Source organism: Anomalospiza imberbis, unplaced genomic scaffold (genome assembly GCF_031753505.1).
Source record: "Anomalospiza imberbis isolate Cuckoo-Finch-1a 21T00152 unplaced genomic scaffold, ASM3175350v1 scaffold_56, whole genome shotgun sequence".
Classification (NCBI taxonomy): Eukaryota; Metazoa; Chordata; class Aves; order Passeriformes; family Viduidae; genus Anomalospiza; species Anomalospiza imberbis.
Window position 1 is genome coordinate 705,734 of NW_027100171.1, and position 13,692 is coordinate 719,425.

The 13,692-nt window shown below is 49.3% G+C and overlaps 1 protein-coding gene across 1 annotated transcript in view; it reads left to right on the forward strand.

Annotated features, from left to right (window-relative positions):
• Nucleotides 1-322: 322 nt before the first annotated feature.
• Nucleotides 323-13,692, forward strand: part of LOC137467277 (inositol 1,4,5-trisphosphate receptor-interacting protein-like 1) — a 28,091-nt gene continuing 14,721 nt past the window's right edge. The window contains exon 1 of the mRNA XM_068178774.1: nucleotides 323-443. Within this exon, the coding sequence (XP_068034875.1) occupies nucleotides 323-443 (121 nt within the window). The remainder of the gene's footprint in view (nucleotides 444-13,692) is intronic.

The window sequence follows — 13,692 nt, forward strand, 5'->3', positions numbered from 1 at the left end:
GGGGAGGGGCAGGGGGGACTCCTTGGAGCCCCTGCAGCCCAAAGCAGAGAGGGAGGGGAGAAGGGACCCCAGGAGCCCAAAAAGCCCTGGCATCCTGTGCCAGGAAGGTGGACAGAGCTTCAGCCAGAGCTCGGAGCTGGTGGGCCATGAGCAGGTTCACCATGGGGAGAAGCCCTACAAGTGCTTGGAGTGTGGGCAGAGCTTCAGGCAGAGCTCCCACCTGATCCAGCACCAGATGATCCACACCGGGGAATGGCCCTATGAGTGTGGGGAGTGTGGCAAGGGCTTCAGCTGCAGCTCCCACCTCGTCACCCACCAACGCATGCACACTGGGGAGAGGCCCTACGAGTGTCCCCAGTGTCAGAAGAGGTTTCAGACCAGTTCCAGTCTCCTTGTACATCAGCGGATTCACACGCAGGAGAGGCCTTTCCGCTGCCCCAACTGTGGGAAGGGCTTCAAACAAAAGTCCCACCTTGTCACCCACCGGCGCATCCACACTGGGGAGAGGCCCTACGAGTGTCCCCAGTGTGGGAAGAGCTTCTCCAGGAGCTCTACCTTGACCCAACACCAACGGAGGCACCGGTAAGGGAAGCCCTGCAAATGCCTCAGCTGTGGGAAGAGCTTCGTGCCCTGCTCCAACTCCATCCCCCATGGGAGGACCCACTTTGGTCAGAGCCCTGGTGACCCACATTCCCAGTGATCCCTGCTGAGAAGACACCCGGAAGGTGGTCTCCACGTCCTCCTGGTTCCCCATAGGCACCTGGATGAACACAGGGGCAGGAACATCCATCAGGACTCTGATCTAAACTGGAAATTCACTGACAGAAAGTGATTTCTTGACTTTACACCCCAAAGAAATCTCACCCGCTCTGTCCAGTTATTTCTTCTGGTGGCATCAAGCAGTGCTGCATGATCTTGGAGGTCTTTTCCATTTCAATAATTTTTTTCTTCACCCTGTCTAAACAACCAAAACTGGGGTGAAAATAAAAAATTGAGCAAAGAGACCTAAAGCTGCACCATTTACCTGGATTTGGGGGTGAATTTGGGGTTGGTTCAATAGAATATTTGGGAGGATTTGGGTGTTCTGAAGCTATCAAAGGCAGGGGACATGTCCACAATCTCATAGGTGTGCCGGCAAAAGGTGTCCACCTGAGCCCGCCTGTTCTCCAAGAATTCTAATTGTCTGTCCCAGTCCCTGGCCTGGCTCTCCCTATCCGGGATGTTCCCCCAAAGTGCCCAAATCACTGCTGAACTGCCCGAGCTGATCCTGGCTGTAAATGTTCCTGTCCACCAAGCTCTCCTGGTCAGTGCCATGGGAGGTGGGAGTTTAGGGGCTCCTGGGGGGACTGGGAAGGGCTTCTGTCAATCCTGTGGGCATTTGTGGTGCTGGGAGGGGGCTTGGCAGGGTCTATGAGGGAGATTTGGGTCCCTGACAGGGCTGTGTGGCTTGCAGAGAATTTGGGTGGGTCCTGGGGGAGATGGAAACGGGTTTTGGTGGTTCTTGGGGTCATTTATCTTGCAGGGAGTAGTTGGGGGGGGGGGTCCTGGCTGGGAGCTGTGGGGTGGTTTGAGGAGTCTGGGAGTGGCTGTGGGGCTGGGAGGGCGTTTTTGGGTGGTTGTGACTCCCCCAGACTCCCAAAGCTGTCACCAGACCCCACCCTCAAGATACTGCCAGAGGTCAGTGGCTCCATGGTGGGGTTCATCGTCCTGGCTCTGCAGAAGATATGGGGGGGTCCCCGGGGCCGTGTGTGTCCCCCCAGAGCGTGTGTGACACCCCCCATCCCATTGTCACCCCCTTGTCCCTCCCCACAGGGCTCCAGCCCCAGCTCCTGCTCCCCCAGAGGGAATTTGGGGAGGGGGCAGGGGGGTGTGCAGCCCCCGCCGGGGGATGGCCCCGGCCCAGCCCCTTTGTTCAGCACCAAGCTGGGCTCGGGGCCGCAGGAGGAAGAGGCCGGTGGGAAGCAGATCCTGCAGCTGGGACAGTGCTGGGGGTCAGGGCAAGGGCCTGCCCTGCACACCTGGCTCAGGAGTGACCCTGCCCCGGCAAGGGAGCGGGACATTCCCATCCCCAGGGATCAGGGCTGGGAGCAGCACTTGGGGCACGGACATGGAAATACTGGGAGCGACTGGGAGCACACTGAGGGCGTGAATTATTCCCCCGCCTCCACCTTCTCTGGCCGCCCTGCCAGCTGAGAAATGCTCGCTGGGCCTCGGCCTTGGCCAACAGCCCCTGGGCTCAGCTCCTTGGAGCTCATCACAAACACTGTCTGCTCCAGGCACTGCTGCTGCCCAACCAGCTCCTGGCTGCTTTAGGAGCAGCCCCGGGAAGTGTTTTTGTTCCCTCGGTGGCACAACAGCCCTGTTCTCACCCTGCCAAAGAAAGCTGTGGATGCCAAGTGCGGCCAGGATGAAACATTGCTGGCACTGAAGCCCCTCTCTTGGGGCCCTACAGACAGCGCTCCAAAAGGAGCCCCTTGGAGCTCTCCTGGGCCAGCGACTCTCTCGGAGTGGGGCCTCTCCGAGCCGGGAACTCTCCCGTTTGCTGCACTCGGGGATCCCCAACAACGAGGGAGCCTGGGCCGATCCCCCCACTCCTCCAGGCTCAGCCCTTCCCCCGCTGGGGAGATGCCAAAGCATCGGTAGGGAGCATTTCCCGGCCCTCAGGGGAATTTCTCACAGGGGCCTTGCACTGACTCTTTGTGTCTGTGTGCACACAGGAGTGCCTGTGCTCAGGAAATGTGGCAGAAATGCTGCTCTCTGAGGGGTCTGAGTGCCTTGGATAGCTGAGCCAGTCAGGCCTGTCAGTAGGGTTAAATCACAAGGTCTAAGCTAAGTTAATTTGTGCTAAGAGTTGTTCTTTGCTAAGTTTTTACATTTAAAATATAAGCCAAGTTGAATATTGTTAAATGTTATTTCTCAGTTAAATTGCAAAGTCATAGGTTATAAGTTTGGTTAAATACTGTAAAGTGCTGTTCTTTTGCTAAATTGTGAAGTTGAAGGTGGAAGTTAAGGTTAAGGTATAAGTTAAGTCCTGTTAAGTTTGAGCTCTGTAAGCTCTTGGGCAGAATCTGCTCTATGGCCTCATACCCAACTCTGTGATGTCACAGTCCACTCTCTGATGTCACAAACCCTCCCTGTGATGTCATACTGCCACTCTGTGATGTCACAGCACACACTTTGACCTCACTGCCCGCTCTATGATGTCATACAGCCATGCCATGATGTCACAGCCTGCTCTGTGATGTCACACAGTCCCCTCTATCACGCCTTAGCTGCTTGATGACCTCACACAACAAACTCTGTGATGCCATAACCCAATCTGTGACAGCAGCACCTCTGTGGCTGTGTCATGGAGGCACAGAGCAGCTGTGATGTCAGAGAGGGGCTGTGTGACAGCACAGCGTGGGTTGTGTGAGGTCACAGATTGGGCTGTGACATCACAGAGCTTGTTGCATGAGGTCATCCTCACGAGGGGATCCTGCGGCCCGAGCATAGCATTCCTTTGCACTGCGCTGGCCGCCAAACGAGCCCACTTGGCCTCAAAAACCTCAAACTGCACAGAGTCAAAAAGAGCACGTGCCACAGATCGGATGTCGGAAGGTGTCAGCATCTCAGCAAGGAGCATTCCGATCGTCTGCATAACTTCAGCAGACCCGACACCATGCTGGGCAACGGTGTCACGGATTTCTTTCACCATCTTTAACGATAAAGGCTGATGGGTGCTGTGAGTAACGCCCCTAAGCACAGGGAAAGCCTGGGGACCCCCTGGCAAGGTCGCATCACCTGCCGTGTCCCGTCCCGTGGGCTCCACAGGGACAGCAGCAGCCGCCTGACTGCGAGGCAGTGCAGCATCACTTGACACCACGCTCCCCGCAGCAGCAGCAGAGCCAGAGGAGCCTCCTCCGCGATCCTGCAGGCGCTGCGAGGAGGCAGAGTCGCGCATCTCCTCAGCCTCACCCAGGACCTCCTGCCAAAACCGCCCGCGGTGCCTCGGACGCACGGTCACCTGGCAGGCGGGGAGGGTCCACAAAGCCGACGGGGAGGGTCCGCGGCCACGGGAACCCACCGGTCTCCCGCCGGCCGCGTCAGCAGCCGCGCTCAAGGTAAACAGCCCCGCGCCCCGCCGCAGCCTCAGCCCCCGCGGCAGGCGGGGGAGCGGGGCCGAAGCAGCCGGCAGCTCGGCGGTGCCGCCCGCCGCAGCGCTGGCAGAGGGCACCGCGGCGGACACAGGCGCCGGCGCGGAACGCAGACCCGGCGCGGCGCCCCCCGCCCCCGGCGCGGGGCAGGGATGGGGCGCAGAGAGAGACGCGGTGTGCGGAGCCGCGGCACCGCGGGCCGACACGAGGGAGCCCGGCACGGCCCAAGGAGCGGCGGAGCCGTGCCGCGGAGCCGCGCAGCGGGCACCGCCCCCGCCGGGCGGAGCGGGGCGGGCTGCCCGCCTGCTGGGCCGGGGCCCGACGGAACAGCGGCCAGCGCCCCGGCTCCGGCGGCTCCCACTGCCGCCGCACGCCCAGCAGGCTGCGCAGGCTCGGGAACGGGAGACGCGCTGCCCCGCAGGACGAGCCCGGGGTCGGAGCGGGCGAGCCCGCTCCCGCCGCCCCCAGGGCTATGTCGTGGAAACATTGACATGACAGCTTTTACTGAAGAGCGCTCTGTGGAAAATCAGAAGTGTGGCAGCTTCACCATTTGTTAACTAGAACAGAAACTCAAGGGGAGAATGACTTGCAAGAGAAACTGTTTTGAAGGCCCACATAGCTGTTTTTTCACCACTCTGACCCCTTCCCCTGCTGAGCAGATTGATAGCCCAGATCCCAAGGTGCACTATTTCCACTCAAGCACAGCCTCCTGAAGGTGTTAATGGCTGACAACGTTTTCGTGTGGAGCAAGGAGATGTCTCCTCCCTGTTAATTGCAATCGATGTACGATGTTTCTCTGTCAAGCACCGAAATGCTTTTAAGAGAAGTGTTTGATTCCTGGTTTAAAGAACTGTTTCAGCCATGACCTGGGAGGCAGAAGGTGTCTCAAGGAATGCTCTGGAGTGCTTTATGTAGGAGTCAGATAACGGGATTGCAGTGGCCCCGCTCAGGGAGGAGGTAGGGTGGATGTTTGCTGCTGTTTTAAAGGTGTGAACAGGCGATAAGGAGCAGCAGAAACACGGGGTTTACAGAGCCATTGATTATGCGATCACTCCATTCAGCCAAGTAAAGGTTTTTGTGATTTAGACAATTAACTTTTGAAAGGAAGGAAAAAAAAAAGGTTGAAGAAGATACAGATGGGCACAAACACAGGAGATGAGCACTGATTTTAGGTTATGGGGAGAAGCAGAAGAAGGCAATTTGAAGGAAGATGAGGGAAGCTCTCAGGGTGTCAAGAGGCCCTTGAAAGGGACCCATCTGTCGGCAATTTCCTGCCCTCTCAGGTGGAAGGAGTGATTAATGACCAGGAAGGGAAATGAGGGATGTGTAGACAGCTGAGGGTCTTTTGCAGAAGTTTGTGAAGCTTTAAGTAGTCTGCTGAGTTTCTTGCAGCAGAGAAGCTGAGCCTTGGTTGTTGGTAAGCTTTGAGAAGCTGATGTTGAGCTATCTCAATTGAAAGAAAATCTGCTGTGGTCTGAAATGTTTTCTACCACTGAAGAACCAGTACTGGGGTAGAAATGTGTTCTAACCAGGTAGGAAGCCTTTCTTTTTGTGGGGCAATGTGGAGAATGAGGGAAGACCTAGTAAAACTGGGGGAGGATAAGGCTGGAAAACTGTGTGCTGAGATGTTGATTGGAAAATACAGGGATGGGGCAGCAAATGGAAGTTGCTGTTGGAGAAGAATAATATGATTGTGTTAGAAAGCTAAGTTTTTGGGACATGGCCTAGAGAAATGAAAGAGCAGGCAGGGGGAAATGTGGGAGAAGGTAAGGTTTGTGCATTGGGGCAGTACAATCCAAATAATAGGTTTTAATAGTGCTTTAAGCTCCAGGACTGGCTAAAAAGTCACTCTAGAAGGAAAAGAACATTTCACTCTTTTAGATGTAAATAGCTGGATAGATTTCATGCAAAGAGAGAAACATGATCTTTTTGAGAAAGAGTGTTGGTTTTTTTCTATTGGGGATTTTGGACTTACCTGATGTGGAAGCACTGGCTGGTAACAAGAGATGCAGACAGAGGATCAGAGCCAGGATAGAAGTAAAACAGGCTGATTATGTCGTGGTAAAAGAGCTTGGTGGAGATGATAAGGAAACACATTGGCAGATATTAACACTATTAATTAACATTCAGCCTTCATCTGCATGAAGAGCTATCTCACAGTATAATTTGGTAGTGGCAGTGGAGATGAAGAATAGATGCAAGATTGGATGCAGCTGGCAAAGAGCACCCTAGATCCTCAGGATGAAGGATAGTCTGCTGGCTGTGATGCAAGGCATCAAGGGGGAGAGGAGCTGTAATAGGAGGGATCTGGCACTTGAATGAAGAGAATCAATCAGTGGTTGGTAACTGGCCATGGTAGACATCTGGCAGCATGACTGTACAGCTGTGACCCTTGCATCTGGAGACAGTTACATGGGTTTGTGTCCAAAGCAGGAGTTTCAACAGGAATCTGAACTCAAGTGCAAAGTCATTCCTCACTGACTGATGTGTGTGCAGTAAGTCAAGGGTGCACCAGAGCAAAGCTCCCCCCTGGCTGCCTGTTCTGGCAGTTTTAGGATCATGTTGGCCAAGGGAGCAAGCCTGAGGGTGCCATCACACTGGGGATATATCTGGCATGGTGGAGGTGGATTCAACTCCAGACCTGTCACCTGTCCCCACTCCTTGGTGATGAGCAGTGACACAGCCATGGCTTTGCCTGTGGATTTGTGGCTTTCCAACCTTCCTTTGCTTGTCCTTAGAAGAAAGACATGAGATGATTCTTGTTCTAAAATTAAATAGCTTTGTTCCATTGCCAGTGAAGAAAAAAGCAAGAGTTCATTTTTTTCATCTCCCTTAAAGGATGCCAAACATGGACTGAATTCCTCAGGGCATCTGTAGCACTGCCACTCTGTCTTCTTGTTACTCTGACCATCTTCATCACCACATTTGATGTGCAAATGTGGAAAGCAAGGCTTGGGTTTATAATGGCTAATGGCTGATTCTTTTTAACTGCTCTATTAGAAAAGGAAAAACATGTTGGCGAGTTGTTTTTTTTTTTTTTTCCTTCCTGAGCTGCTCACAAAGTGGAGTGAGACAGATACCTTCTGGTCATACACCTCATAGAATGGTTGAGCAAATGTAAAAAGAGCTGTACATACTGACTAGGGCAAAGAAAATCAGCTCAAGCTGCTTCTTGGGACTGTCCTTATTAGTTTGAGGGTTGTCTGGACTCTGATGCTAATGGTGCACAATGTTTTGGGAAGCGTTTAGGCCAGCTGGATTAAGATACATTAGTGTTCCCAACCAATGAAAGGACCAGTCTTGCTGGCACCTGCTCCCCAGTTATTTCTGATTCAGTGAGATGAAAAAAAATCAGGTGATAGGGAAACCTGTAGGTTAGCTTTTGTCATAACTAGTATTAACTATTACTGATCAAAAGAAAGATGATGTAACAAACCCATTTTGCACCATAGTATACCCATTAACAACCCATTTTGTATCATCCATGTGAATGTAAGTGCTAAAAATGAAACTAGCCACAGCCCCAGGGACATAGGTCTGAAAAAAATTAATCTTTAACAACAAAATGGAGAAGGAGTAGAAGTAAGCATGGAAATGATTTTTTTGAGAAGGATTTGCTAGCATCAATATGTTCTAGACACAGCTCTGGCAGAAGCACAGCTGTCCAGCTTTCAAGGTCTGCCTGCTGCAGCACCAGGCAGAGGGACCTGCAGGGAATGTGCCCTTTGTAGCAAGGGACTCAAATTACACTACTTATTCCTGTTTCTTGAAAGGGCTAATTAGCTCAAGAGTTGTGCAGAAGGGCTACCTGCCTTCCAGGGGCCTCCTCAGGCCCCTTGGTTTCACCTGAGGCCATTTGGACATAATGGCTAATTGAAGCAGAGTGGGTTCAGATACCTGTGTATCATGGAGCTTTGCCCCTAGCAATTGTCAGCTTTCAGAAAAAGAACAAACAACGAGTAATTGGCTTCTCTTTTTTACAGACTGATTGTTCTAAGGGGCCTAAGCAGAGCGGTTTCTTTAAATTCAGGATGGACAGGTGCATCTGCCAGTTACTTCTCACCTAGGAGAAGTATCCAGCAAGCACTTGTCTTTGCTCATATTGCATATTTGTGAGTAATTAATTTGGCATTAAATTTTTGGTGGTTGTGTTCTGCATACTGGTATATGTTTTCTTGGGAAAAGCAAAACCCATATTGCCTGTTTAGGTAGTTAAATCAGAAAGTTTGACTGTGTGGCTGAGGAAGAATTGCTGTGGTGGACTCTTCCTCGTGGATAACTCTTCTTGAGTCTGCTGCCATTACTGTCTGCATCCTTACCATGTCATGACATTGCAGTTTGATAATGCATGTGATTGTGAAAGTGGAAAAGTGTGACCTTGAGAAGGGTGCAGTGGGATAGGGAAAGAAATACGGAGTTGAGGGGACAATAAAGAATTGTGAGTAAATATCAATCTTCAAAATGACACATTTTCTGCCTTGAGATTTTGTATGCATGTGCACCGTCCATGTACATCTAGCTGGTCTTTTTTTGGTTTTGGTTTTGTTTTTTTGGGGGGGTATTTTTTTGGTGTTGTTTTATGGTTTTTTGGGTGGGTTTTTTTTGTTTTGGTTTGTTTTTTTTTTCTGTCTTATGGACTTCAGATAGTGATTCTCAAGAGAAATAACACTGGTTGGAAACAAAATTGGTGGTCTTTGAGCTCCAGGACTGATGAGTAGTGAATAGTTGTTTCATTCCATGTTTTTGTTACATTATTTTTAATCTCTTAAAACCTTACTTTGTGCTTTAAATGACAGGGGAAAAAAATCAGTTATTTGGGCTGATGTTTTCCTGTAGCTTCTGATTTGGTGTATTAACCAGAGGCAAAAATGTTATGTTGTGCAAAACACTAAAAAAACAAAAAAGATGAACCTATTTCTTCTGTGTAATTGAATTAGGACAAATACAAATATTTTGATGAATGGAAACAGTGAAGAGCTCAGTCCTTTGAAAAAGATATGCTGATTTGAAACTTTTAAATTTCTGATATTAAAAAAATGTGGAATTGTAGAAAAGTAGAGCTGGAAGACATCATGAGAGCTTATATTGCTGATTTCTTCCCTGTGGCCAGAGCAACTCAACCTGAACTATTTGGGACAGAAATGTATCCAGCCTATGCTTCAGAAGGTCTGGGCTACTGAGAATAGAAAATTTCATCATTGCTATTGCTGTCAGGAACTTTTCTCTTAATACTCAGTTTGCATTTTCTTTGTAGGGACTGCAGGTTTTGATTCCTCTCCTGCCCATGACAAACCTGAAAAGAAATTTGTTCCCTTCTTGAAACAGCCCTGCTCAAACCCGTCCTAGATGGGATTAGGATAATATATTAGGATGAAATTAAAGCATTTGAAACAATTCTAAATTCCTTTTTTTTTTGTGGGCTGAATACTCAGCTTTAAGAAGATGCAGTGTGGGAAAGGACAGAGAAGCACCAAGAACTGAGCAGGCTTATACAGCTCAACAAAGCCAAAAGCAGAGAAGAGCCTTCTTAACTCCAGATTTGATTCCTGGTTTGGTACACAGACCATCTTCCTTACCTAAGAAGTACTGAGCTTCTCACAAGGGACACTTGTCATTTAAAGCAGCATAATTTAGAGACATTGGTCAGTTTTGAATCCAGCTGCTCGTGGTTCCGTGTGAGCCGGTTTCCGTGGGATTGGATCAAGACTCTTTGCAGTGTCTCTGGTAGATGGGATATGCAAAGGGGCACATGGTTTATATGTGGTGAAGAGAAGCACTGAAAAGAGATGCTGCGAAAACCCTAAAAGCTGTCTCTGAAATTCCATCGTTTTTTACTGCATAATTAAGCACTTTTGCTGACACATGCTCCCTTATGATTCCCTTTAAGGTGGAGCATCTGGCCGGGTGTTGCACAAGAGCCCAGTTTTCTTCTCCCTATACACCAGAATTTTGATTAATTAATCATTGCTTCTGTTTGAATAATACATTAAAGATGCACTTGAATGTTCTAGGAAAAAAGTAAAATTAAAAAAAGAATGCACACAAAGGGAAATACTGCTCTGTCTTGTGAAATGACATGTTCTCTTCAAATGGCAGGACTGTTCTAAATGTGTTACTGGTCAGGCTGTATTTCTTTTCCTGCTTGTTTCTTTTCATGTCCATTTCACATGGTGATAGTCACTTGCCTCAGCAGGCTTTTAAGTCACCAAACTGTTGAATTTTAACTTGATATGGAAGAATGCTACAGTTAGGACAAATGTGCTTTTTGAGACAATACTTTGCTATATTAAAAAACAAGGAATTATGAAGCTTTCATATTGTTGTCTGCTGTCCATTTTTATTTATGACTTCACATGAGCAGCTTCGTGCTGATATGACCAGAGCAAGTTGAGTAGTTGTACTTCTACAAATTTCACTATGGTTTCAGCTCTTGGTCTGAGATTTTTTTTTTTGAAAATACTGAGGGTTGGACTAAGCTTGCCTTCATGTAATTTGAGCTTTTTGGAGTTGCTCAGTGTTTCCTGTGCATGCTGCTTCAGCAGCATGCTGATGTTGGATCATGCATGTTCAGTGTGTCTGGTAAATAGAGCTCTTTGCAATCCTGTTCTATTGACACTTTTTAAAGAGGTCTTAGTAGCAGTGACAGAAGAGATAAGGTGGTGCTGTGTGTTGAAGTGAGAGCGAGGGCCTGGCTAGCTCTTACTGCTGAAGAGCTGGGGTGTGAGAGGAGATCACTGCTGAAATCCTGGCTGTGCAAAGCTAAGGCAGCTTCTGTCCCTGGCCTAAAGAGACAAAGTGCTGCCTTTTCCCCAAATGAAGGACCATGGGGAAATCAAGGTTTCATGCAATTGTTTCGGTGTCTCTCAAGTGGTGATAGCAGTAAAGCACAGGGTGCACCTGCAGCCTCATTTGGGTCTGCCTTCCTAGGTGACTGAGCAGGAGAGCTTTCCAGTCTTTATGTGCTGTCAGATGTGACACTTGGCCAAAAGCCCCTACTCTGAAAATGTAACAAAGTGAAGCCCATATGACTGCTGAGATCTCACTAGATGGAGCAGGGAAGCACTGCTGGATTTTATCCATGGAGGCTCTTTGAAGAGCTTTTCTCCCCTTCGGCCCCCTTTAATCCATTTTCAAGCCTAGCAATGCCTCATGTTTACCCAGCAGGCCCACATGAAAAGGTCACTTCTATTTCTTTGACCTTTTTCAGCTCAGTAAACATTGGCAGCTGGAAATCCTTTCTCTAGACATGTCAGCTGCAGTGAAATGGTGCTGCAGGTAGTGACATGCATACAGAGCATCTCTGACCTCTGATGTTGTTTTCCCATCAACACAGAAGTTTTCCCAACATTTTAGTCCTTGTGACACCAACTGCTCTCAGGAGCTTGTGGAAGGGTTTTCTTTCCCTTTCCCCTTGGCATTGTTTGGGTGGTCTCCTTATTTTGAAATGAGATAGTAAATATTTGCAATCTTGAATTTGTAGATGTGCTGGTTATCACAAATGTGTGGTCATGGCTTTTATATCCCTCAGGTGTTAGTACCAGTTTGTTGGGATAGGAGGAAAATTTTTTCCTGACAGTTTCTTTCCTAAATTTTTCTCTGAAGTGGGAGACCATGTCTAAGACCTGGATGAACTAGTTTTGGTGAGGATGAAGGGGAAGGAGAACAGCAACCTACGGGCTGAATCTTGAATTGTGACCTTCTACCCAACATCCACCAGAACCAACTGCTGAAATTAATGCCCCTGCAGTGGAAACACAGACACAGTGTGAGCACCATGAGTAGAGCTTTGTCCTGCTTTGGTTTAAGAAGTTAGGTTCTCGTAGCTCTAGTCCAGATTTGAATGTTCTTTCTAAAACAGAAGTTAAACTACAACGTGTCTCTCCAATGCCAACCTTAAGCCATGGCCAGGTATTGCCATCAGTCTCTGCTGCAAATCCTGGAGAGTCTCATCAGCCAGAAGGCTCGTGGGAGGTGATGAAAAGCAAGTTGTCATGTTGTGTTCAAATTATAAGTGCTTTTGGGTGGAGCATTAGCTACACAATTCCCATGAGGCAGGTGATGTTTTTCTGCACATCCTGTGCAAAGCTGAACCTCATTTCCCCTTATTTTAGCAATTTGGCCTTGTTTTTTGAGTTTTTCATAATACTCTCAATGTGTAAGAACGTTTTCATAGGGAAGTATTTGTGCAATCTTGCTGCCTCTGGGAATTGTTACAGGTGGTTGTAAACCGTAGGCTGTGATTTGTACTTGCCCTATGAACTCTGCATCTGTCACACCGGGTAATACAATTACTCCTTTTTACTTGTTGACGACCTGCCACGTAAAAGTCCTCCTACTCGAGACTCAGCACTGAGCACAGGGCCTTTTACTTCAGCTGGAATCAATGTTACCTCTTTGTTGCTCAGGGTTGCCTCTACTGTGGTTGCCACGTCCACTCCGAGACTCCCTCGGGTGGCTGGGACGCGCTGGTATAGGAAACTGTATTTTTCATCTGTGTCAAAGGGGTGTGCTGGGTCAAAGGGGTCTGTACTTGTGTCTTCACACGGAGACCCCTCACGCTGCTCTGCGTGTTTCCCGACAGTCTGCGAGTACAGGCAGCAGTAGCACGAGCATCAGAGTTACACACACGACACCAAACAGTTTTGGAACAGGTTCGCCGCATATGACCAAATTCAGCACATCAGAAGCGGGTACCAGTTTCAATCTTTTTGTTACTTTGACCTTTTATTTTAGTTTGCTTGCCTCCGCTTCCAGACAGAGCAGCTGCAATTACATGACTATTGGGGTTCCCAATATTCCGACAGAGACCTGCCCGGGCTTGCCTTGCTGCTGAGTCCAATGGCGGCAGCTGGGATGTTTCCTCCCCAGTGACACCCTTGGGTTACTCAGAGGCTGCGAGCGATATTCCTCAGTGGAGAGGCTTCAGGCGATGGTGAAGAAAGGAGGCACTTCTGCTAGAGCTTGATCCAGAGTCTTTATTTCAGCTACAGAGTTGTGGACCTGGTGGCAGCTCCAACAGAAGGCCCGGCCACGTGGCTGGATTGTCCTTTTAACCCGGGGGTAAGGGGAGGGGCAGGGACAGGTAGCCACCAACCAGGTGAGGGGGAGGGGTGCCAGGGGAGAAGGGGCACTTAGGTCTACCAATAGCCACAGGGGGCAGGGGGTATCTTCAAATCTGCCAATCACTCGACCCCCTGGACCCCCTGTCTCACAGCCAGGGCTCATGGGGGTTGGGGCGGGGGGAGAGGGTTACCTTTGGGAGGGAGGAGACACACCGCAACACATGACCTTGTTCCTTTAATGTTTCTTTCATCGCTGCCGTGGAGGCGGCTGTCTGATTATTCTGTTCTGCCCGAGTGGCTCTCATAAGCATTTAGTCAACTGGGCTCCCTTGTGGTAATGTTGCCAGGATTGCTCTTGTTCTAGGATTTGCTCCTTCAAAAGCCAGAGTGCGGAACATATGTTCCTGGAGTTCAGGTGGCAAATCTGCATTTTCTTTTATTGCTGCTGACAAACGGTCTAGGAATTGTCCATAGGGCTCTGTGCTTCCCTGACG